The sequence below is a fragment of the Gymnogyps californianus genome, chromosome Z (assembly GCF_018139145.2).
Source record: "Gymnogyps californianus isolate 813 chromosome Z, ASM1813914v2, whole genome shotgun sequence".
NCBI classification, from domain to species: Eukaryota; Metazoa; Chordata; class Aves; order Accipitriformes; family Cathartidae; genus Gymnogyps; species Gymnogyps californianus.
In genome coordinates, this window is record NC_059500.1 from 63,666,793 (window position 1) to 63,691,996 (window position 25,204).

Consider the following 25,204-nt stretch of genomic DNA (forward strand, 5'->3'; position numbering starts at 1 on the left):
ATTCCTGGCATGGAAGAAAGTGAGTGTTCAGAGTGGGACCATCAAAACAGTTTCTGGGAAATCTGCTGCAGCTGAATTGTCTTCCCAGATGCTCATTCCAAAATCAGATCAAGAGTATTTTGTTTTACTTGTGATTGTGGAGGGATGTCTGCAAATTTCTAGATGTTAAACAAAAATATCTTTCATAATTTTATCAACAGTAAGACATACGAACACTCCACAAAGATAGCCTTTTAAGTCACAATATTTACAATCTTCTCAGTAAAACCTAAAAACAAAATGATTTTTTTTTCAGTTGTAAAATGGGTGACTAAGAAAATGGATGCTGTTTCTACACTGAATCAGTGTTAACATGGCTATGTTTCATAGAAGGTGCCAACATTGACTAACATGTCAGTCACTTCAATATATAGGCCATCAGTTAAGGCTGTAAGTACGAAAAGTACATCCTCACAGAAAAATTCTTAGTTTGAACCACAGAGGATTTTTTTGAAATGCTGTAGTAGTAAGAGAAACTGAAACTCTTGGCCCAGCAATTCTGTTGCTCCAAACTTCAAGCTTACACTAGGTAGAAGAGCAAAAAGATGGTCAGGAAGTTCAGGGAAGATGTCCAGGGTCTGAGTCTCACAGTAGATCTTCATCTCATCTTCATTTAGAGGAGCCTGGAGGTTTCCAGAGCTTCTTCCAGCTGCCTGCACCCCCAAAAGACAACACACATGCCGAGCCTATCTGGATCATGCCACTGCTTAGCGGTGACCTTGTCTTGCCTCCCAGACACTCCCATTTTAAGGCAACACAGTGGTCAAAGCCCTTGGCTCTGCGCTTGCTGAGTCAGCTCTTTCCCAGCCTCTTTGCATCACTCAGACAATCTCAACTGGTCGGACAACAATGAAGAATCTGTACTTACCTCTTCCTTCTGCTGTGCTGAAATTCCTTAAAGTACTGCAAAGGTTAGTACAAATACACTTGAGTGCTAGTAGAAAAGTCTAGTATTAGTTTTTGTTCTCTGGGAATAGTAGGACACTGTATATGAAAATCATGATGAACCGTTAAGTAAAGTGGACACTATTCCTAATTATTCCCATATAGTAATTTTCCCCTTTGCAAATTTTGAACAGAAGTTGTTCCTGAATAAGGATGTGAATACAAGTACAGCTGTCTCTGGTGGTGTGTTAGGAGCTGTGCTAAGAATCAAGTCTTTTATAAAAACAGACAGTAGAACACCCTTTTTAAAAAAATAGGTGTGCAGTGCCAAACGATTATGGCTGAGCTTTTTCTTTCTGCCAGCCTTTCATTTGTTTTTTCTGTGTACCATACTGAAAGCTACATGTGGTGGAATTGTTTGTAGTAATCTGTGAACTGTAAAGAGAACATTTGCTGTCACTTCCTTTTTTCTAAAAGTATATATGAAATAACATGCAAATTGTTAAAGCAACTGGTGTTAAACTGTATTTCTCTCCCTCTTATTAAAGCCTAATGATATATAAAAAGAACCTTTGAAATTTCAAAAACCTGCTCATTTACAGAAGTTAATCTGTTTTAGGACTTCATCATCTGGGGGGAGTGGGGAAGTTTGATCATGTGCCTATACCAAGAAGACTGATAAGTAGATCAGTCCTGGCTCAGAATAATTACAGGGTGCTACCTTAGAGGTAACACAGAGGTCAGAAACAGTGTTGTGAGACTGTCAAAGTTGCGTGGCTGATAATTATTTTTTTTATTTTTAGCTTAGTGGTGACGGGGTGTTATACTTGAAAAGCTGTTAACCTCGACAACATTTTCCACCACATTGTATAACAACAAAAGTGTGGGCCAAATTTAGAGCTTCAGTACTGTTTAGAAAAAAGCTTTCCTATGGTTGTTCTGCCCTTCCGAACTGCAGGAACAAAGCAGGCATGTTTGTTCGATGGGTACTTTGTCACCAGTTAGAAACCCTTTTATTTCCATTTAAGCTATCATGGCTGGTGTGACCGCTCTGCAGTCTGAGAACTGGCAGGAGGTGCTGAGTCTAGCAAGTCTTTAGTCTAGCGTTGGCCATCAGAAGTTTACTTAGTCTGAGTGGTCAGTAGGGTCCCCTCGGCAGCGACAGACTCTGGAAGTGTGGGAGTCAGAAACAACAGATCGTGAGAAACATCCTAAGGGTGATCGGACTTCCCTGTGAGTGATGAATTCTGGTTTCTAATGTGCTTTGAGATACACTGTGAAGGTGGACAGTAGATGAAGATTCCTGAATATAAGGTGCTGTTGCTAATACGTATTATTGCTACATGGATAAGAAGAAAAATAAAATAAATAACAAACTGAGTGTTTTATTACTTTCACCTAAATATGGTATCCCTCAAGTTTATTTTGTTGTTTTCATAGTTCTCAGAAAACCCTTACCCTCTTACTCTCTTAAGTATTATAAGGGATTGTCGTGGTTTAACCCCAGCCAGCAACTAAGCACCACGCAGCCGCTTCCCCCTCCCCTCCCAGTGGGGTGAGGAGGAGGAAAGCAAAGGAAAAAAAAAGTAAAACTCGTGGGTTGAGATAAGAACAGTTTAATAACTAAAGTAAAATATAATACTAACAATAGTAATAATGAAAAATAATAATAATAGTAATGAAAAGGAATGCAACAAAAGAAGGGGGGGGGGGAAGGAAAAAAACCAGTGATGCACAATGCAATTGCTCACCACCCGCTGACCGATGCTCAGTTAGTTCCCGAACCGCGATCCGCGCCTCCCGGCCAGCTCCCCCTGTTTATATACTGGGCATGACGTTCCATGGTATGGAATACCTCTTTGGCTAGTTCAGGTCAGCTGCCCCGGCTCTGCTCCCTCCCAGCTCCTTGCCCACCTGCTTGCTGGCAGAGCATGGGAAACTGAAAAGTCCTTGGCTTAAGATAAGCGCTACTTAGCAACAGCTAAAACATCAGAGTGTTATCAACATCATTCTCACACTAAATCCAAAACACAGCACTGTACCAGCTACTAAAAAGAAAGTTAACTCTGTCCCAGCCGAAACCAGGACAGGGATGATGTTTACTTGTGAAGAAAAACACAAGTTTCCCAATATCTGATTTGCAAGAACTGCTGAAGGGCAGGCTGCAGGCTAGCAACAAAATAACGTCATACAGATTCAGTTTACCTCACTTCATTATGCATTTTATCCTCAATGAAATCATTGTATAAGGTCATCAGATAACTATGCATACGTTAACCGCATCTGTGCTTCATCAAAAGCATTTACTGCAGTACACTTACAAACATCTTATAAATGAAGTTATTTCTATTTCCAGTACTGATCTTGATGAAATCTACACTGTGAGGTCAGTAAAGCAGTCATGTTCAAGAACTAGTGAGCTGTGATGTCTGCTGTGTTGCAGAACATCACAGATTCTCTTTTGATGGATGAACAGGCTGGAAAATCCTGACTTTATTTGCCAGGGGAATTCTTTTGGATCAGATAGCATTTATAGTAAGTATGACACGTCTGAAAGACAGTGTTTACCACTCAATGGGGATGTTTTTTTGTTGAGTATTGGTTAGTGTTTGCTGAAGTGGCAGGTTAATCATGATGCAGGCAGCCACTGCAAGATTTTTTTTAAATGGTTCTGCCAATTAATCTCAATCCAAACTACTTCTTCTTGCATTGCCCTTTTCCAGAGGTGAATGGACATTATTCAAAATTGTGGAGTGTTTTTGCAATAGCCACAAGTATGTGAAGTTTAACAGCTGTGAAGGAACCTGAAGTTTTTGAGCATGTGCTCTGAAATGTAAAAAGATACGAATCTAGTATCCTAGATGTTGAACAGTAATGCACTGAGCTATTTGGCAGTAGTCCATGCTGGGGTGTTTTACTTAAAAAGGAGTTTTAGTTAATTTGTTTGCCTGATTTTTTGCTTGTCTGACATTTTGAAAGTAAGGTTAATTTGATGTGAAACAAGTTAAGGAAGATGTTTTAGATAGCAATAACAAGCCCACTGAACAAACATTTCTCTACCTTGAAGTTATGTTTGCACGTAGCTGATCCAGAAGCATCCATGCCAGGAGTTTCAAAACTTGATGTTTCAGGTACACAGCTTGTAAGACAGCATGCCTGGGCTAAAACTCACTCAAGTCTGAGTTTAGTGTAGAGAACCATTCTCCCCTTCTGATCTAAATCAGAAAAAAAATACTCAGGCTTTGTAGGTGAGGCTTGCACCCTAGACATGGGATTATTTTTCTGAAATGATTTGCATACCAACAGATCTCCTGCTGTTGGAGAGTTACTGAAGATGGGAATGTCTTACACTCTGTAAATGAAATTTCTGCAAGTTTTAAGAGTTAGCTCCAATGTGACATATAGAAATTTTGGTTAAACCATGACTTTCCATACCGTTATTGGGTCCATTTCCGATACTGTGTTGCTGGGTCCCGTTCCAAAACTTTCATCAGCCCTTTTATTTGCTTACAGCCAACACGCGCGCGCACACAGACACACGACACGGAGGGAGGGAAGGAGGGAGAGAGAGAGGCTTTTGGGTCAGAGCAGACAATACTGTAGTTATTGGAACACTCCTTCAACCGCTGATGCTTCGGCGGGTCATCGTTACCCGTGTGTTTACATCTTCCCCACACGTTATAGACATTAACCAATTAATTCTCATGGTACCCCTGTGGGTAGGTAGGAAAATACGGGGACGACGGCTCAGCGCGGCCAGTGGGTTAGCGGGCTCAGTGGGTGCCCGCAGTGGGGCCGACTCCGCGCCGGGTTTTGCGGGGCTCCCCGCCCCCCGGCGGCTCCCGCGGGGGGGGGGGGGGGCTGCGTGCGAAACCGCCGGGGGGCGGTGGGTCCCCGCCGGGTCCCCTGCCGCCGGCGGAGCCGCGAAAACAGGAAGCGCGGTGGCCGCAGCCGGCGGCCGCGCTGATTCATCCCTGCCTGCGCCGCCCCGCCGGCGGCAGGCCCGGCCTCCCATCGCCGCGGGGCCGCTGCGCGCCCGCGGAGCTCGGCGCTGCCCGCGAGGGGCGGCGCTGCGGCCGGCCGCGGCCCCGGGGTGGGGGCAGGCGAGGCGAGGCGAGGCGGGCGGCGAGGCGGGCGGCGAGGCGAGGCGGGCGGCGAGCCCGGCCGGCGGAAAAGTTTCTGCCGGCGGCCCCGCTCGCCGAGCCGGTGGCTCCGAAGAGGAGCGCGGCCCCGCGGAGGGAACGAGCCGCGCCCCCCGCTGCCCGGGCTGGCAATATGAGGGAGCAGCACTCATGTGTGGGCACCGGGCAGCGGAGGATGGACCCGCTGCAGCTCGCCGTTAGCCCTGCGAAACGCTTGCGAACTGAGTACGCCTTTCCCTGTCTCTTCGCAGAGGAGGCCTACCAGAAACTGGCCAGCGAGACCCTGGAGGAGCTGGACTGGTGCCTGGACCAGCTGGAGACCCTGCAGACCAGGCACTCCGTCAGCGAAATGGCCTCCAACAAGGTAGGAGCCCGCCGCCCCGGCTCTGCCCGCCGCGCGGGGCGGGGGTCGCGGCAGCCGGCGCGGGAGGCGGGCGGCGCGGCCCCAGCTGCAGCCCGGGGGGAGGTCGCGCTTGCGGCGCGGCTGGGCTCCCCTGGCCGCGCACCCCCGTGTCGGCAGGAGGGGGTCCGCTGGGTGGAACGGCCCCGGGCGGAGAAACTTGCCGCGGGAAGTAACAGTCTCCTTGTGCGCGCTTGGGTGCAGGAGAGGCTTTTGTTGTGGTTTATACACAGTTTTCTTAAATTTCGGGACAAGTTGTGGAAGTGATGCAAGTCTTGGAAAGCTACACCTATGTGTCTCAATATAAAAACAGAAAGAGAATGGTTTTGGCTGCTGGGGATAATCCCTTCAGTTGGTCTTTCTTTTCGCAGCATCCCGTTCTGAACTAGGGATCTTTCCTAGGAAACGGTGTAGAAAAGTAGCATGAAAAGGTGGTAAAGGTAGTTCTTGATCCCAGGGGAGCTACAGGCTCAGTTTTATTTGTAAATAGTAATGCTAACAGCTCACATAACACGATTTGTTCTGAAAGATGCTCAGAACCGAGCTGACATCACAATAGTCATGATAGGGACCTAGATTCAGAGGTGTGTTTCTGAGACAGAATGCACCCTTCCTTCCCTTGCTGGAAGCTGAGGATGCATGTTAGCCGGGGACTGTGTGCTGGTATCTGCTGTGATCTGTGTCTCTGTTTTGCAGTTTGAAATAGTTTCCACATGCTCCATTCATAAGTACGCTTTCTTTCATTATTTTGGTTTGCAAACAATATGTAGCTACGTTTCTGGAGTTAATTTTTAAAGCCAAATTAGTAAGCTTGCTGTCTTGCTTCAGGATTTATTTTTATATTTGTCATCAACTGAGTATTTGGGGAGCTACATGTACAGTGAGAGAGAAGAAAGTTTTAATTAAGTAGGCTGGGTTTCCCTTTCCTATGTCAGTGAAAGCAGCTGATGATCTATATTCTAGCACCTTTTAACCATTTTAGTTGCCATTAAGATTTTTTTAAAGTCAGAAAATAATAAGTGTTTTTGACTCTGCTTATGCCTTCCTAAAATTCTGCTGTCTTGCTTTGACTGCCCTTAGCAAATATCTACTGTTTCTTATTGACTGTTCTTGAGTCCATGTTCAACTCAGCCTGCGTGTAAGATGTGAGGTGTTTGCACTCTTGTGCGGTTTAGTCCCATAATGTAATATTCCTTGTGCTTTTCTTGTCTTTAGAGAGTCTTAGCGGCAATTAAATCTCAGTTTTAAGAGTTATCTGCCTGGCATTGCCCTATTCTCAGAACTGTGTTTTCAGTTTTTATTGCCAGTTGAAAGAGCTCATTATTCAGGGCATGTTTCGTGTATACTGGCAAGTTATAAAGTCAAGAGTTTCGCAGTCTGTTTTAGCCCTATTAGAATCTAGTGGCCTTGTTTTGAAAGGGAGTGAGATCAGATGGACCTGTAGGGCTCGATTTTTCCTTGCTAACAAGCTTGGACACCTATCAGTTCCCTGACTTGTGATGTCTGTATAGCCACTCTTTCACAAGATCCTGGACTTTCTTCAAGTATTTATTTATTACCTTCCTAAAACAGGTAGGATATGCAGTATATTTTATGAACGATGAGGGTAAGCTGTTTTTAGAATAAGATAAACCTAATTGCAAATCAGTGTGTCTTAAGTTTTGCCAAGTATATTCAGATTTTTACCTGAAGAGGATCTGTTTTTAAAATAAAACACGACAACTGCTTTGCATCTTTAAGGAAACACAAAGGTGCTACATCTGATACTATGTTTTGTTTGTATTTGTTTGAACTAGTTAAAGAATTGTTTGCCGTAGATTACAGGATAAGCATTCTTCACACGTGTTTATTCAAACGAAAAGGAAAATGTGATTCAGAAAAAGTTTTTCATCTTGTTGTTTCTAATGTAACATCATGCAGACAAGGGATCGATGTGGGATACGCAGTAAGCCTGGTTGTCCTAGTTAATCTGAAGGTCAGTAAGAATGATGCCAAGCTTTACATCAAAACTGGAATTTTTATATTGCAGTAATGTATTGCCTCAGTCTGCTTGATCCATCAAAATATGGATATACATGTCTAAAGCACTTCATTACTGCTTACTGTTTCATGTTGCAATATTTAGGAAGAGCCTGGTATTACTATATTGGGAAGGAATAGCTGCTGTTTGGTTTTGCAGGTCGTACTCAATTCTTAAGGTAAACTTTTTCCACCTTTTTTGGGAAATCTGCCCCCCTTGTATAGAAATCTGTGACATCTTTCAGTGTTTTGTGTTGGGTTTTTTGTTTTTTAAAAAGAAATTTTAAAAAGTCAATCAGTGCCATTAACCATGATGTGAACAATCTTGAATATATGCCAGCAAGCCTATATAATAATGTGAGAAAACTTAGTGCAGGAGGACTTTCATTTTAGGTGTGTAACAGGTTGTTCTAAAAAATCATCTTATTTCTGATTATTAAAACGTATCTGGTATTTATGCAGCACCTCCTATTGTAATATAACTGCAAACTGCGACATCTCGGTAAGGGATGTAGGTAAATTACAGTATTTTAGTTTACAGAGAAACTGAAGTAGAGAAACTTTGCTCAAGGCTGAGGACATAGACTTCACTACAGCATGAATATTCAAGAGTACCCAGTTCTCTGTCCCAAGAGTAAGTCCTGTAAAATCAGATGAGAAAATCAGGAAAAGGAACATTGTTCATATAGAACATGGTTTCTCACCATGTTTCCCTCTTTCCCTTTCTCTGGGTTTCTTTAAGAACTAGCCCGCAAGACTGATTGATTGGGTTTTTTTTCAGACTCTCAGCTACCTCCCTCATTTATTTCCCCCCCCCTTTTCTTTATATAACAGCATTTTTGTCTGAGTTTTCTTTATTTATGTGAATATGTGCAAGACTTAAGGGGTGGCATAAGAACTGAGCTCTACACCAGCTAAGAGCTTTTGCCAATCGTGCGACGGCTGCCATAGTAGAGGAAAAAAAATCCAGGGAGGAAACGATATTGTGTGTCCTGAATGCCTGAAGTAGGGCAGGGAGTGAGTCTTATCTCCAATCCTGCTCTGTGCAGTCTGAACTGTTGATTGCGTCTGTGTGGAATCCCCTTACCATCAGTAATGCCTGTGTAGGACTCGCATTAGCATGTCCCAATCTAAGGCTATTTATTTTGTTTAGATGACCCTCATGCTCAATTAGCAGTAGTGTATGACGTGCCAGCTCACAGCTTTGGATGACTGAAAGTGGGATGACGAAGATATACAAAAAGATCCTTCTCCCTGCTTAAAATTGCTTGAAGCAGTAGGCACGGGGTGCTCTCCACAGTCTCCAGATGAGCCCCGGCATGTTGTGGCAGTAAGTGTAACCCCAAAAACTTTGAAAACGTGCTCTAGGTCAGCTCTGTAGGAAGCCAGCCATGATGCTTGGCTGCCAGAGTTACGCCAGGATGACTGTAACAGCCAGATGATGTCCCATTTCCCAGCCATCCCTTTGATAAGCAGACTTCCAAGTGCTTGGAAGCACTGCACGTGAAGTAACTGATGGATAGATCTGTGATGCACCCATAGGTGTAGTTCGTAAATAGATCTGATTTCAGAAGGACATAGTATTTAAAAGTATTGTCAATTCTCATTATGTTGTTATGAATCTTACAGTACTTGGTGTTGTCTTAAATTACCAGCTTCTGGAACTGGGTACTAACAAGAGAATCTCAGCTTCTTTTTAAAAGCACGGGAAGTTTGTCGTCATCATAGTGCTCTAGAAATCCTGTAAAGTCTTGAAAGGCTCAAAACTAGAAAACAAATAAGAAGCACCTTAAATTTGGAAAATCGACTAAAATGTCTTTCATTTTTGGAGACCTATTTCTGATTTTCTATACCATGTACTGTTAATATTGGCTAACGTCAGCGGACTGTGGCTCTATTGTTGTGTTTTTCTGTGTGATGCTTACTTGAACAGAAATAAATTCATTTTAGGGAATAGTTTACCAATTTGGGTCACTAAAGATAGGATCCCAAGGCATAATTAGATGCCTCTATTTAACTGTTCTGATTTCCAGAGATGCTAACCCATATCAGTTTCTGCTAAACTGAATTGTGAGCAGTATCTGTTGAAAAACATAGCTTTTAGGTGGGTGCCAGCTTGTTGATGGTAGTTTCTAACTTTAGACACAGGTACACTTTGATCCGCTTGTACAAGCAAACAATCTTTTTAAAATTTCCAGGTTGCAGCGTGATGGTTTTTTCATTTTTTAATAATTTGCTCTTTTTAAAATGAATAACCCCTTCTTCTTTTTCTGCCAAACAGGATTAAAGCAAAAATTAATAGATTTTAAGTTCTCTGGGAGAAGAACTATCTTATTCCAGTATGCAGTTTGGCAGTACCTATCTTAAGTTCCTGACTCTGGATCTGAGAGTTACTCTGTGACAGACAATAAATAAATGAAGAATGCCAGTAGTAAAGATGTAGCAACCACTTTCTGCTAGACAGCATTAATTGTAGATGAGTCAAACATGGAGGAACACTTATAATGAAACTGATACGCAAAAGCGTGTTTTCACTTCTGTAATCATGATTTTGCAAACATCTCTAGTGTGTTGCTTTTTTGTGTCTTGAGTATCTGAATTTAGACACGGAAAAAGTTTCATTTCATGTTGCTTTTGTTTCAGTTTCAAGTCTACTGCAGATGACAGTATTTTTGCAGGATTTGCTGATAACTGGTAATGAACAAGAGTTTGGAAAAGGTCATTCATTGGGTATTTCTTTCCCACTACAAACAGGTGAATGCCTTTTCTCCAGGAAGCTTTTTTAGGTCTAAGATTTAGGTTTCATTTAGTTTGACCATGTTAACTATGAAACTACTTTTTAACTATAAACTAGATAGTTTATAGATGTCCAATTTGTATACCAGTATGTGCAAATGCTCGCAGATTAAAGCCGAAGTCTGTTTGCAGACAGTTACTAGTGCTAGTTACTATTAAAAAACCTTTCTGAGATTTTTGAGTGCTTTGAAGGTGCCCAAAGCATCAATGTTACCAACCAACTAACTTTGAAAGACTATGCTAATGTAACACTTGATGCAAATGTTAGTGGGATTTTGGTTTATGTTTATGGTCCTGTACTTGTCACCCATTACGTACGCTCAAACAATAATCTTAATGATACTTTATTTTAAAAAAATTACCTACTTGTAAACATTTAATGTAAAATAAAATTACACTTGAAGGAAACTAAGACAATTTGAAAGCTGTTCAGTTACTTTTTTTTTTACATTCCCTCCTGAAGTCCCCTGCCAGTTTGAGCTGTTTTATAATCACATTTTCCTGCTGCTAAGAAGTATTTTTCCTTTCCTCCTTTACAGTGCTAAAAGGCTCACACAGGCAACGGGGAGCTGACTAACATAATATCCGGGGAAAGAGTGAGGCTAAACTAATTACTTAGTTCAAGTAATGGACCATGTATAAATTCCATAACATGCTTCAAACAGAAGTGGTGTTGCCTCCACTGGGTTTTAGCAGGGGCAGGGGAGAGCCCCGCTGCCCGCATTCCTGCGTGACCCTCGCCGGGGCGAGGGGAGTGGGGCCAGAAGGCGCCTCCAGCCTCTTGGCAGCTCTTCACAGGCACCAGCCACTGGATGGAGCAGCAGCATCGTGTTCCCGGAGGCTGACGGCAGCTCTCTGGGTTTCCTCATGCCCAGAATATATGGAGCTGACGACAGGCTCTGACTCCTGATTTAGTCCATTCATCTGTTTTATCTTATTCTGTGGAAAAGCTTCAGTGCTGTGGTTGTCGGTAATTTTGTAGGAGCCTAGATAGGCTAATAAACATGGCTCATGTCACTGGCTCAGTCTTTTATTAACAGACTAGTTTTTAGTGTTGTCTTTTTTGAATTCTTGGTGCCAACTCTGGGGACAGGTTCATCACACGGTTAGGAGCTTGTCTTCAGAAATTACCTTTGGTATGTAAGAGCATAATTTTTTGCAGTACTTTTTCCAAATATGGAAGCTCAGCCAGAGTAAAATTGTATCCTCTTCTGTCATAGCCACAGATTAGAGTGACCTGTTTCCAATTAAGGGACAGGATGATGTTGTCATATCCCTTTAAGAGGATTTAAACATTGGTCATTCTCTTGGGTTTCAGCTATTGCACATGAAAAATATGTGCTGGAAACATAACAGTAGAAAAGAAATTTGTTGTTGTCATGACTGAATTGTTGCAGAGCAGGCAGCATCTCTGTTTTGCTTCTCAGATTTAAAGAGCTTGGATATCCAGATGAAAAACTCAGGGGTTTGTTGTGTGACAGTCCTGTTATATAATGTCTGGCAATGCCATCGCACTTGGCTGGCTGACATGATAGTTTAAGTGGTTCTTATGTTCCCAGATCTTTCTAGGAAAATCCGAGGATTTGGTTAGCTCTTTAGAGTGCTGCTTCTGATGAAGAGTACAATTAAGGGGCACCTGTTAGCAAGAAAGCTTGTTGAGTGCAGCATCAGGAAATTTTTTATTCATTAAGGATTTCAGTTTGTACAGTGACAGAGTAAAGGGATACTGATAAAGTGGTGAGCCTGAATTTGAATTAATTCATATTTGTGCAGGTTCCCCAATTTTGTTGTACTTCATAACAACAGAAAAGGAAAAGAGGATTGTGGAGGTAAGGAAGGACTGCCTTCCCAGGTACACTCCTCCCTTTCCATGTGCCGAAGCCAGCCCAAAAGGATTTTAAGACCTCTGGGCTGGAGTGCAGTTCCCTGTGCACAACCTTACTTGCTCCCATGTAAGGCTACTTGTGCTTCTGGAGAACAGCAGACTTGCCCTTGGGTAACTGCAGTGATAAGTGAGGTGTGTATATATATGTATATATAAAACAAGGAGACAGCACTTTGCTGGCTGTATTGCGCAAGGACATGCTGCAGCGAGATAACGGGTGAAAGTTGTTCTTGTGCAGATGGCTTGCACCAACCCCTCCTTATCATTTATGAACACTTCCATCCTTTCAGAAACAAGTGGATGGAGTAGTGGCGCCAGTTCAGCAGTGGCTGAATCTCTTCTGTGCAAACATGTGCTGATTCCATAGGGGCTGTCGGGTTGCTGCCAAATGAGAAAAATCACGGAACGCCCTGTTCTTCTGTGAGGGTAGTAAGTGTGGGCTTCGGTGGTATGATAGAGCTGTAGGTCTGTTGCTGAGAAAGAAGCAAGCGTGGTGGGTGAGGCTCAAGGTGTCTGAGTTGTGAGCAGCCCCTTCTCCTTTTGTGACTACACAGTGGCAAACATTTGCCTCCCTGGGCCGTGATGAGCAAGCATTTGTGATTTGGAAACATCTTAATTGGGTGGTGGGGTGAGCCCCTTCAGCTGTCTGTTGAGGCTCTTCTCAAACAGAAGTACACTGCACAGGCTATCCCATTCTGCGCCAGCGGAAAGGAGCCTAGAGTTGACCCGTAAAGATTGATACAAAGAACACTGGCATTTCAAGGCTCCAAAACAAGTTAGGAACCCTTAATCTCACAGATTCAGTCTGTACATTAAGTTTTAGGAAAAAACCTAATTGATTTCTGCATCTCTCATTTGACGCTTCTTAAAAAGTCCTGGATGTGGGAGCTACATAAGAGGAATGATGCCTCTCTGAGGGTTGCTATGATTTAACACTTTTCAGCTTCTTAGCTGCTTCTAGGATTGCATAGCTTTCCAGTCACTAGTAACTTGATAATTTTTTCCATAAATATAAGCAAATGGTCCATACCAGCACACAAACAGCCCTTTTTGTAGCCTCTTTAATTATAGGAAATGCCACGGTATGAAAGATTCTTTCCTTTTAGCGTAATGGCACAGAATAATATAGACAAGATGTTATGGAGTAAATAACTAGGACTTGATGTGGGGAAAATAACTTTACTTTCAACCACCATAATAGAGGATTTGAAAACTATGAAGTTTTTCCAGCAGCTGAATTATTTTAAGTTAAAATACAAACATCAATGTGCCTTCTCATTGCATTTACAAAAAATACTGATTTTTTTTTCAAAGGTTTTACTTGGAAAAGGCTTCATGGACATGAGTATTTCATAACTTCTTGCTTAATAATAAAAGTGGAATTCATGGCTACTGAAAGGCATGATAAGTATCTAAATACTTGTGGCTCCTTGTGACAGTATTTACAGCCAAGAACTCCTGCATTGTATTCATAGTAGCGTGCTGCTGTAATCAAGGTTAGACTGTAAGATATGAAGCATTTCGGAGGGCAGTGTCCGTTCTTTTTTCTTTTTTTCTTTTTAATAAATTTTGTGTTTCCAATAACAGGGAGTTTCTGCTATTATATAAAGTTTTGGTACAATGAAATGTGGTGTTTGCTGAAACGTCAGTTCAGCCTCTGCCTCATAAAGAAACTGCACTAAGAAACTGTTCTCCTGTCTGAGTTACATTAGTAGGGGTTTTGGTATCATCTGCCAAAACTTCCCATGTTTAGGAGACTTACCATAGAAATAAATGTGTTATGGATGGGTATGTCCTGTTATGATTTATTACTTTTTTAAAATAGAGCATATCTCAATAGAAATTGATCCCAGTTCTAGTTAACTTGCAGCCAGTCCCCCGTGTAGCTGCAAAACTGAATGTAGGCGAGCTAAGGCATGATGGAAAGTGATGCTACTCATCCTGCCTTGAAACCGTGCGAGCAGGGTGATGGCCAGCACCTGCCTGTTGAGCTGGGGTTCACCTCTGAGCAGTTCAGCTGCAGCTTCGCTGTGGCTGCCCTGTTACGTGCCTGGTGGTGGAGCCATGCTGCGATGGGGACTGCTGCTTCATCTGCATCTCCAGCCAAGGGAGACGCTGCTCTGCCAAGGCCAGTTCTGCCTGTCGTTGGCTCTGCTTGCCTGCTCCAGGTGTTGAAAAGGAGCTGCACAAACAATAGTATCATCTGCCGTAAATCACAAGCAACGGAGCAACACTGAATCGAGCTGATGTGCAGGGCCTGTTTATGTGATTATCTACAAATAAAATTTAAACAACTTGCTACTTCTGTTAATTAAGTTGTAACCCACTAATGTATGATCGGCTAATGAAATTGAGCTGACTAAATACTTCTATAAGATCCCTCAGCAGGACAATGTTTAACTAAACCCTCTGCTCATAACTGGTACGGGAGAGGCTGCTGGTTTATGCATTTTTGCTATTGGTTTTATTTGGGGAGGAAAAACAAGATGACAAAGGAAGGGTAAACTGGAAGCAGACCTTCCAGTTAAATTTGATTGATTTTGATCTTTTATTATAGATAAGAAATATCAGGCTTGCAGTTACTGTACATATGTAGTTTTGCATAGTAATAGTTCATCTTTCCTGGTCAAGGATAGTTTCTAATTTGTACAAAAAAGTGTGGAAGTAGCTTATGGATCTATTTAAAACAGCCCAGAATATAAAACACATAACATCAATATCTGAGTTAGCTTTTCACCTGTGAAACAATGCAGATCTTTAAGGTCCTTTTTTCATCTACTTGTACTGCAAGTTACATTTAAAAAAAATTGCCTGCGCTGTGCTACAGTGATATACCATGACATTCACGTCACTCGATTTACAGATCAAAAATATTTCTGTTTCACAGGTTGGGGAACTGAGGTGAGCGGTTAAGATGTGTTTGTGGCAGTCCAAGTCTGGAAACATACTTCAGAGCATCTTGCTGCCGCTTTCACTTGTTCAGCCGTGCTGTCCAGTTAGTGTCTGCATGGCACAGCTCAGTGCCAGGACTCCCTGTGCTCCCTACTGCATATGTTCATGTGTAAGTTAGGTTTTCAGCATGTTTCCTGAACATCAGAATGCAATCCACTCTGATCAACACTAGACGTTGGCAAAATGTTAATGAGGCAGCAATTACTTAAATGTGCACTAGTCCAGGCTGGTTTTCAAGCTCCTCCATCATTCTCCCTCACTAATTTAATGTGTGTTAACGGTAGCTTTTGCTTGCCTGTGTTCATAAGCACCATATACTAACCATTGGCATTTTCTTTTTGCCTGAAGTTTGTCTTTTTGAAGAAATTTACAAGGAGGTTTTTCAAAGTCATATAGAGCAATCAAAACAAAGTCAGTGTTCGTTTTACTCTGGAATAAACAGCTGGACCTTACAGGAAATGTATACGGCTAACTGCAACCTTGTAACTGTTCCGCTACTTCAGTCATACTCCCCAGATACATACGGCCAGAAGCGTTTTTTGATGGATATAATGATGTGTGGTTTTTAATTGAATTAGTTCACATGACTGAAAGGATGTGTTCAAGCAGGCGTTAACGTATTTAAACCAGGCTATCTGATCTTCTTGTGGCCAAGGTTGACTGTACAGCCTTAATGCAATAATTTTACCTAGAATTACAGACAATCTCACACTGCCAGCTGAGATACTAATGTTTTCATAAATTTGATTTTTGCAATTCAGAATGAACAGTGGTAGCAGAGATGTCTTTTCTAATGGCCAAGATCAAAATAACTAATAATACTGATACTTTAATTACCATAATCAAATTTTAAGAGGAGGACCACCAAGTGGATAGGTAGAATTTTATCATGAAATACCCTTCTCTTGTTGTATACTCATACCAGTCAATAGATTCAGGAAGGCAGCACTGTACCAGTCGGTACTGAAAAAGTTATTTTAACTGCAGGGACTAGAAATGAAAGTGCCAAATATTTTTTTCTTTCTCAAGGTATTGGTGTGTATTATGCACTGTAGAAAGTAAACTGAAACATACCTCGCCCTGAGGGTTTCTTATATGTAGAAACAATGATTTTCATAATACATCATTGGAGCTTCAAAGGGTGGTCTAAATGAAGAGTAATTTTTGCAAAGTAAGGATATGATTCCTGCGTACTCGCTGACACAAGGAAGCAGTTGTTAGTTTTCAGAGCTGATCTGAACAAAGAAGGGATAAACACCCAAGGTGATGTTTGGCTGTGCTCTTTAGCAGTGTTTCTACAAACTTCATCCTTGGGACGCTGGAAAAGTAGTGCAACTCCAGCAAGAAAGAATGGTAAGCAGAAGGCACAATAGGGGTTAGTGTAAGAACAAAAGAAACAGGAAGATGGTGCTGTTTCATTAATAGAGCAAGAAAGAGTTTGAAGAGCAGAAACAACTGAAAAGTAGGCTGCCAAGTAGACATTATGAACTTCAGCATCTTTGAGCATGTTTTAATGAAAAATGGGCAAGATGGACCAGAAAATAGACTTTTTATGCATGCAATCTTTTGAGCAGTTAATGTATTTTCTGCCTGAAATTTGCCAGACTTCATTGGCGCTGTGATAAGTAATGACAAATACAAGGAACATTTGATTTTTTTTTTTTAAAAGATTTGATAACTTTTTTTTTGAGAAAAGTTTTGCTTTGCTGTGTGCTTCTGCAGATGATTTTGAAGGATAATGACTAGGCTCTAAGCTTTGTTACTGCTGGGTTTGCAGGTGGTTGGTGTTCTTGAGTATGTCAGCAGTATCGTGAATCTTTGGCTATTGTTGGTAAGCTTTATTGCCACAAACGTGGCATTGGTGACTGTTTCCTACTGTATGGTGGGTAAGCCCTGATACATTAGAAGTGATGCGTGGGTAGTGTGAGAGTTACCATACCTTTGGTTTTGGCCATGTTTTCCCCGTGCACAAAGGGAACTCCCCTACAAATACACATGAAACAAACAAAATGTTTTCAGTTTAGTAGCTGAAATGAATGAAACAAGCTATAAAATACTGGAATTATATTTGAAAGTTGATGATGATCAGGTTTGTAAAGATGTTTTTTACAGTGCTCTTGTTGTCCCAAAAATCAGGATTCTTTTACCCGCTGTGCAAAAAAGCCGATTAACACACAGAGTCGAGATATTTGTTTATTTCACGTCTTCGCAGAGATGGGTGCTAGGTGGTAACTCCACAAAGCTAGCACACCCGGTGAACACACGGTGAAGCATTTTATGCATTTCGAGCAACAGTTACCAGTACTTCCACCGTTTCACTGAGTTACCCTCGTTCCTATCTGTTCTCGCAAGCCTCATCTCCACTTAACGCCGCAGCATCCTCCTTTTTTACCGCACATGTTCTGTGAGGAAGGGGTTTCTGTTGGTAGGGGGCTCTCCCGACCCGAGGGCGGCTTTTCTAGTAGGTTAATTAGGATAGTTCACTCGCAGTTCAAGTAGCTCTTTGGTTGCGCTTGTGCTTATCTTGGTATTTCTTTACCTGGCTGACTTATGGTGTCATCTTGTTTCTCTTCTCAAGGTTGCACCTTGTTAACTAAGTAGCATCCTTTGTTTCTCGCATATCTCCAACACTCTTGTTATGTGAATTAAAATGCTCACCTGTTTGATGCTCAATAGCAGTATCTCAGAACCAGGACAGACGGATACTTGAGACCTTGCAAAATGCAGTATTTATTTTGCTTTCTAAACATGGTTCCCTGGGGTTCTCCCTTCTCAGCCTTAGCTCACCTGTGTTCAGCTTTTGCTGCTACAGAAAACTAGAGCTAAAAGGACTTCTTCAGCCAAATCCGGATGCGTTATTTGCATGCTGTGTAATGTGTCTTGAAGCAGCCCTTGTGTGTGGTGTTGCAGGGAGCATGCTCGGATTCCTCAGCATCTCCGTCCTCTTCTGCATGCTGATCACCTCGGCGGCGGCTGCCTGCTCCCGCCGCTGCTGCTGCGAATGCACGCTGTGCTGATGCAGGCACCATAATAGGAAGTACCTAGGCCTGTCATAAACAAACAAGTCTGGAAAAAAAGTGCAAGCCTGACGTATGGTGTGGCCATAGCAACAAGCAGAGATGAGGGTGCCATTTTGGAGTAAGTGCAGGCTAGTGTGGCTCAACAAGAAGCCAGAAAGTATCTTTGCTGGATTTACAAAGCTGTTCTGTATGTGCACGTCAGAGGTTTTCCGACACACGCTACTTGCAAGAAGACAGCTTACAAAAAACAAAATCTGAAATTAAGTATGTAAGGGTGTCTTTAAATGAAATTATTTTTCACTTGCAATGGAAACTTTAGCTGGAAAATTTATAAGCACGTTTACTCCTGAGAAATATTAATGTGATGAATTATTTGACAAATCATAGAATGTCTCTTTGGATACATAAACTTTAAAGCCCAGAGCTCAGATTTCTCAGTAAAATGACTGTATTTTTCTTGTACTATGAAGCATGGCCAAAGTTTTGTATGTCTGAATACTGGACCCAGGTAAGATTGCATTTCATAATTTGGTAATTAGATGCTTTTTCTTCTGTTCTTAGCATCAGTTAAAAAAAAAAAAAAGTACATTTTCTAGCTGGGAGGGATTTTCTGCAGCTCTTTTTGGTTGTTGCTGAAAAGGTTTCAGAGGCTTTATTATAGGAGAGCTCTTAAAGCTCATCGCTGTGAAGATGATGCAGTTGGTCGATACATAGTCAGAGCTTGGCATTTCTAGCACAGCTTTCAGTACATCCCTGCTTACAGAACTTGATTTTTAAAATGGAATGACTATATTTTAAGTACAAGAAGATAAAGTGCTCTGGAAAACTTCTGCAGAAACAAATCTTGGCATTTGGGGGCTAAAACTTAAGTAATGATTTTTCTTTTTTGGTCAGGAATATACATCTGTAATCTGATCTTCGTTTCACAGAGCTGCGAAAGATAGATTGTTTCTAGGAATGATACGACAATACAAAATAAAACTGTGTTGTTGGAATAGAGTAGAACTGCAGGAAGAAAAAGAATTTGATAACTATGTTGTGATGAATTTTTTGTCTTTCCAGGTAGATACTGTTCCTGTGTTCATGTGTCTTTTAGATTTTATAGATGTGGTATAAATAAAAGCATGCTGATGTACATAGGGGTTTTACGTTTGTTCTTGCAATTATTATCACAGCTTGTGAAGTGTCCTGGTTGTAGAAAACTAAAGCTGCCTGACTGACCTAAGTGGAAGATGAGAGGACAGGTGTTGGTCTTACATCTTGTTACACCCCATCATATGAATAGTGTGCCTAAGTATGAAACCATACCTTAATTGCTCTTGAGGGAGGAGTCATCTGGGGTTTGTTTTTGTTTTCTTTTTTTGTTTCCTTCTACAATGTCTTGGTGGTTGTGAAATAGCACGGTCTACACAGATCTATCTGTTCCCCAATCTGTCTTTTCACCCCACATCCTGCCCGGCAATGGTCTCTTGCCTTTGCTGATGCACGTAGCTTTGTTGAACGGTGAGAGTCATGCTGACCTGTGCTGCGTCTGCTGGGTGGCTTGCTCAGGGGCTCGTAGGTGGCAGCACTGGAAGTGATAAGATCCTTTTTGACTTGCACCTTTTGAGTACCAGGGGACTTCAAGGAGTCTGTTTGCAGACTTGGACGAATAGCTCAGCTTTGCTTCATAGTTCTTTTGCTCTTGGAAGACTTTCTAATCCAGACCTGGGACTTTATGTATTTATACTGTTATTTTAATATGAGGTGATTAATATAGCAGTACACTGAACAATAGACAAGGTAAATGTTTGTTCTAGTCAGGAAAAATATGTGTTGTGCTTGCAGTGGACTGGGCAATATTGGGAATTCGCGCCACCTAATGCGTGCTGAGAAGACAGTCTAAAAATCAGCAGCACGTTTGTTTTTTAAAAGCTAGGAATATACTTTTTATGCATGTAGAAGTAAATTAAGCAGTAATTAATAGAATAAGCATATCAATTTCATGAAATGAGTATGAAAATTAATATTCACTGAAGTTATGTTATATCCTGTCTCATTTTTAATGGAATTTGCCTCAGACAAGACAACCTCCCTAGTTAACGATACAGTCCTATACAGATGAACTCCACTTGTTACACCCTTCCAGTTTTGTTCTCTGGTTTAGAGATTGAGCAAAAGTATGGTATTGAGGGGGCTGAAAGGTGGTAGTAGAGCATTGCTCCCATTGCCTGGGGCATTTGAATAGTTTGTTCAGATTCAACGAGAACTTGATCTAATGCCTGCTGGAGCTAGTGAGAGTCTTTAAATTTACTTCATCAGGCTGTGGATGGAGCCCATAGCCAGTTTTATTTAGCATCGTTATCTGTTTGATGAAGAGTTGGTAGAATCAGCTGTTAAGCAGGGGCTTTGGAGGACTGGAGGAAGTTTAATTTGTTGCAGACTGTGAGCCTTTTTAATGTGTCTGTCCTTCTCATGGCAAAAATGGGCTTCTGCATGTGTGTGAGCCCCCACATAAGTGGACAGACTGATGTTTTTCTGCATCTGCCGAGGTCTCTCCAGTGCTTCATGCGCTGCTCAAAGCTTTTCCAGCTGCTCCAAACATTGTATGTAAATGTGTAAATGGGCAAAAAGCAGCCAAATTTTCCCAGCTTTTTTTTTTTTTAACTAATAAAAATGCAAGCCAAAGATGAAGATGGTGCCATATCTATTTAGAGCTTATTGGTTGTGTTTGATTTTAAAATGTTCAAACTAGGGATGATTTTTGTAGAGACTTAAAAGTATCTATTTAAGAGGATTGAAATATGAAAAATGCTTTGTTTCTTGATAAAATACCTAGTAATAATGAAAGATTAACAGATGATCTTTTACTTGAATAATGTCTGTGTATTTTGTATCCATATTGCAAGTTCATGAGAGAGCATACCCCAATCTAAAGATGTACTTTTCTTCTGTTAGTGGAACCTAATCAGTTTCCAGTATGTGATGTTATTTTCATGATTTTTAGTCTACCTTTGGTTTCAAATTTTGCATGAATGGCAGGATTTGTTACAGTTTAGTGTTCAGAAAAGAAAATAAGTGATGGTGGATTATCATTGATTACACAGAGGTCTTACATTTCAAAGGAAATTATCTTTAATGCTTTGCTATGCTATAGAAGTTCATAAGTGACCTAAATTATCAAAGCTAAAGCATATTAATTAATTTGTTAATAATGTACATTTAACCATTGTTAGATATAAAATATTCACTGGTTATAAACCATGAATAAAAACTGTTTACAAAAGGTGATTACTGTATGGTGTTACAGTACATACTGGAAATTGCTATATACAAGCTGCATTTGAGCATTTTCAAAGGAAATACTGATTTAGCAATAAAATTGTTTCCTTGTAAGTATCAATTTATTGGTGCTCTGTCAAACTGGGATTGCTCAGGAGCAACCCACAGTAACGTTACTGAGGGGTGAGTTACTGAGGGGTGGGTACATTGATGTGGCAAGTAAACCTTGATCATATATTACATGCTATTTATTCTTCTAGAAAAGTTAGCATAAAAATATTTTCTACGTTTGAACAATCAATTGTGAATAATGCAAAAAAAATGTAAAAAAAGGTGCAGGATTACTGAAAGGGTGCCTCTCACCTGAAATCCAGTTCTACAAAGTTAATGAGAAATGCATATGTTTATACTCCTATGTATTGTGTGGTGAGATAATCTTGGTGCTTTGTTTGGTGTTAGTTTCATTTCATTACAAGAAGCAAAATTCGCCCACGTGAGAGGGCCCCTACAAAATCCTTTCAGCTGTTGTGATGAGACTGTATTGGAGACTTAATAGGTGTAGGAGTTGTGCTTCAGGAGCTCCCTGTAGCTACCTTAAATAAAACTTATTGCAAAACGAGCAATGTTTGGGAGGGTTCCTGGCTATAGCCCATGGGCTCTGAGCTGGCGAGATGAGAACTAGCTCCAGCCTGGAGGGTATGTGAGCCACATAGCACGGGAGTGGCTCTGGGTTAATGCCCCCATCTCGCAACAGTCGACGGTGTGGGGTGAGAAGGAACAAAATGTTCACAGGATAGAGTGACACAGCAGGTCTACGCTCGTGGAAGAACCAGGCATCCAGCTGCATCTCGTGACCCTCAGTCGTTGTTCCTGATGCTTTCAGTTTGCAAGAGCGTGCTCTCCCAAGCAAGTCTGATCCTTTGTACGTTCCTTCCTGTCTATGTTACGAACGATGAGCTACGTGGAAACTCTTGTAGCTGGAGATGAAGGATGCTAACAGTCTGTTTCTTCAGCTGCCTGTCAGCTGTTGGTTGCTGCCCAGCTGAGACTCGGCCATGACAGTCTGAGCACTTGCCCGCTCTGCTCCAGCACAAGGTTAAACAGGGTTGCCAAACCCGAGGGAACCTGTCCGTGTTGGCATGGGACAGTGAGGAGTGTTCTCTGTCAGGTGTGGGTGTGTCACTCGTGCTTACCAGCACTTGGCCAACGCCTCCCCAGCATGGCCTGGTCTGAACCTGCCAAACCCCGGCCAGGTATGCAGACACCCACGGCTGGCGAACCCAGCGCCAGGTGACGGAGCGGAGCAGTGGCTCTGTGTGATCCGAACGCAGCAGCACCCCACCACGCACTGTCGCCACAACAGAAGGTGTCAGCGCCCAAAAAGACACTCGGGTCCTATGTGCAGGATAAGAGGCAAATTACTGGTATCAGTAGGCACGGAGTAAGGAAACATGAATATACCACGAGCTTCCTCATGCAAATAATGAGACTTCTTGTAAGAGGGGTTTAAATCACACAGGTAATAAGTGTGCTATTCTGGAAACTACGGAGCTGCCTTTGGCCTGGTTTTGCTATCTCGTCTCCATCTCTCATGTGTACTGGTAAACCGAACCTCACAGTACACCTGACTGTGGGACTAGAAACCACTCTGGTTTCATGCTTGTTTGCTTAATTTGACCTAGAGGCATTTGGGTGAAGTGCTCACTTGAACAAAAAAAGAAGCATTACACTTTTCTGTGTTTCCCTGTATGCATGAGACAAGGGTGTAATGGATGAGACTGGTTGTTTCTCCTGTTCTGGATGGATAGATCTTAATTTTTTGTGAATCTACATAGATTTAGAGCATGTTTAGAGCATCTGAATAAATAATCAAATGAAAGGTGTGAAGCGTACTTTGGAATGAATATTAGTTGGTGAATAACCCTTGTTGAGTTTTTTCCTTGAAAGAACAGTGACACTATCACGTGCACTTTAGTTAGAAGTACAACAGCCATGGTTTAGTGAGAACTGGAGCCTGAACCAACAAAATTGCATGAAACAACTTGCAGTCTGCTTTCAAAATGTTGGTATCTACTGTTGATGATTTACAGGCACTTGCTAAGGCGTGTTTATATCAGAGCTGTACTGAGCTTGTTGCAGTGTTGTTAGTTACTTCACAGTCCACACTTCTCTGCTTTTGTCTGTGGTATCATTGCTTTTTTTCATAGGATGGCTTTTACCTTCTGTCTTTTTTTGTAAACTGAGCAATAGTATTTCGAAGGATAGGAAATAGTTTGGTTCATATTTGGTTTTCATATATATTAGAAGTAAAAAAACAGGCATATTTAATTTTTGCTTTTTCACAAGAACAGAATATATGTTAAGCATGACTGTAGCTTTAAAAAAGATGATTAAAAGACTCATTTAGTTTAGTATGAAATGGCAACCATTCAGCAAGATTTCTGATGAACTGTTAAAGCATGTGCTTGGCCAGGTCGACAGTAGGAACACCTCATTAAAATAAGAATGTCACATTACAGGAGAAGTAAGATTAATCCAGCAATACCAGTGAAGCTGTTTTTTGTCCTTATAGAGCAAGCCAATTTTCTGTGTGAAGTAGGCAATACCTGTAAAGCTCAGTTTTTGCTGGTGTAGCTGTATGAGTCTCAGAGTGAATGTGCCATCACAGCTCTGTGAGTGAAGTATTGTTTGTCTTTGCACATTTGTTAGACATAGCTGTCTGCAAAGATGCACAATGTGGGTGCAAACCTCTTTTGTGGCTGTGCTACAGTACATATTTATGGGGTAGGTATTTACTTGCAGGGTGCATATGCATAAATATATATTAAAAAAAAGTTATTCAGATGGTTCTGCATTTTATATTCCTTTTATTATAGACTTATTTCTTAGCCCAAATTGACACTCATGTTGAGGAAAAAAACCCTCATAAAGGAAAAAAGGAGGGGAAAACTGCAAAAGTTTTTCTTTTTAGACATCTTGAAATTGTTTGTGAGTAACAGCCTGAGAGTTGCATGAGATCTGTGGGGCGATCAAGGAATAAGTGCAGTATTCCTCCTTCTAACTGCTGGCAAGCTGGAATTTTTTACTCTTATTTTTCACCTACTATGTCTGTCAGACGTGGCTGCCAGTGTTAACTAGGCAAATGTTAACTAGATATGAGGACTAGGAAAAGGACGAAAAACTTTGTCAGATATGTTTAAAGCCAAATCTTTTCCATTCAGTAAGAAGGGAACTGTTAGAATTTCCTACAAATACATTTTAGAAAAAAAATCCTGTTTCTCTTTTCACAATACTGAAATGACAAAGTACTTGTTTGCAGAGGAGCGTTTTGATATTGGAAGAATTTACCTTTATAGCTTCTCTAGTGTGAATACCTTCATGGATTTAGCACAAATTGTCTTGGAAAAGGCTTAAACTTCACTGTGTTCTAAGCCCATAATACGAGTATCCTTATGAGGCATTAACACTGATGTAGCTTGTAAATCTTATTTATGCAAATAAGCTGTAGAAAAGGCATTTGTGGTTGCCGTAGCTGGGATAACACGTACAAGTTACTGGAATTCCTGTGCTGCAGGGCATGGGTGGTTAGCTGGAGCTAAGAGCGCGTATATCTCCATGGCACAATATTTTTTATTAACAGCAGCATTCCTTCAACATTGGTATTGCATAATTTTAGGTGCATTATTGAAGTGTTATGTCTTTGCAGTACCTCTGACATGTTTACCCTTCTTAAACGCCTTTGGACTGAAAGACTGCACAGCTGCGCTGAAGTAGGCATAGCCATGTGAAGGAGATGCATGTACTA

General features: G+C 41.4%; 1 protein-coding gene across 4 annotated transcripts in view; it reads left to right on the forward strand.

Annotated features, from left to right (window-relative positions):
• PDE4D (phosphodiesterase 4D) overlaps positions 1-25,204 on the forward strand; it is a 406,899-nt gene that overhangs the window by 350,816 nt on the left and 30,879 nt on the right. For all 4 annotated transcript variants that reach the window (XM_050912860.1, XM_050912861.1, XM_050912862.1 and 1 more), the window contains exon 6: positions 5,318-5,430. In XM_050912860.1, the coding sequence (XP_050768817.1) occupies positions 5,318-5,430 (113 nt within the window). The remainder of the gene's footprint in view (positions 1-5,317; positions 5,431-25,204) is intronic.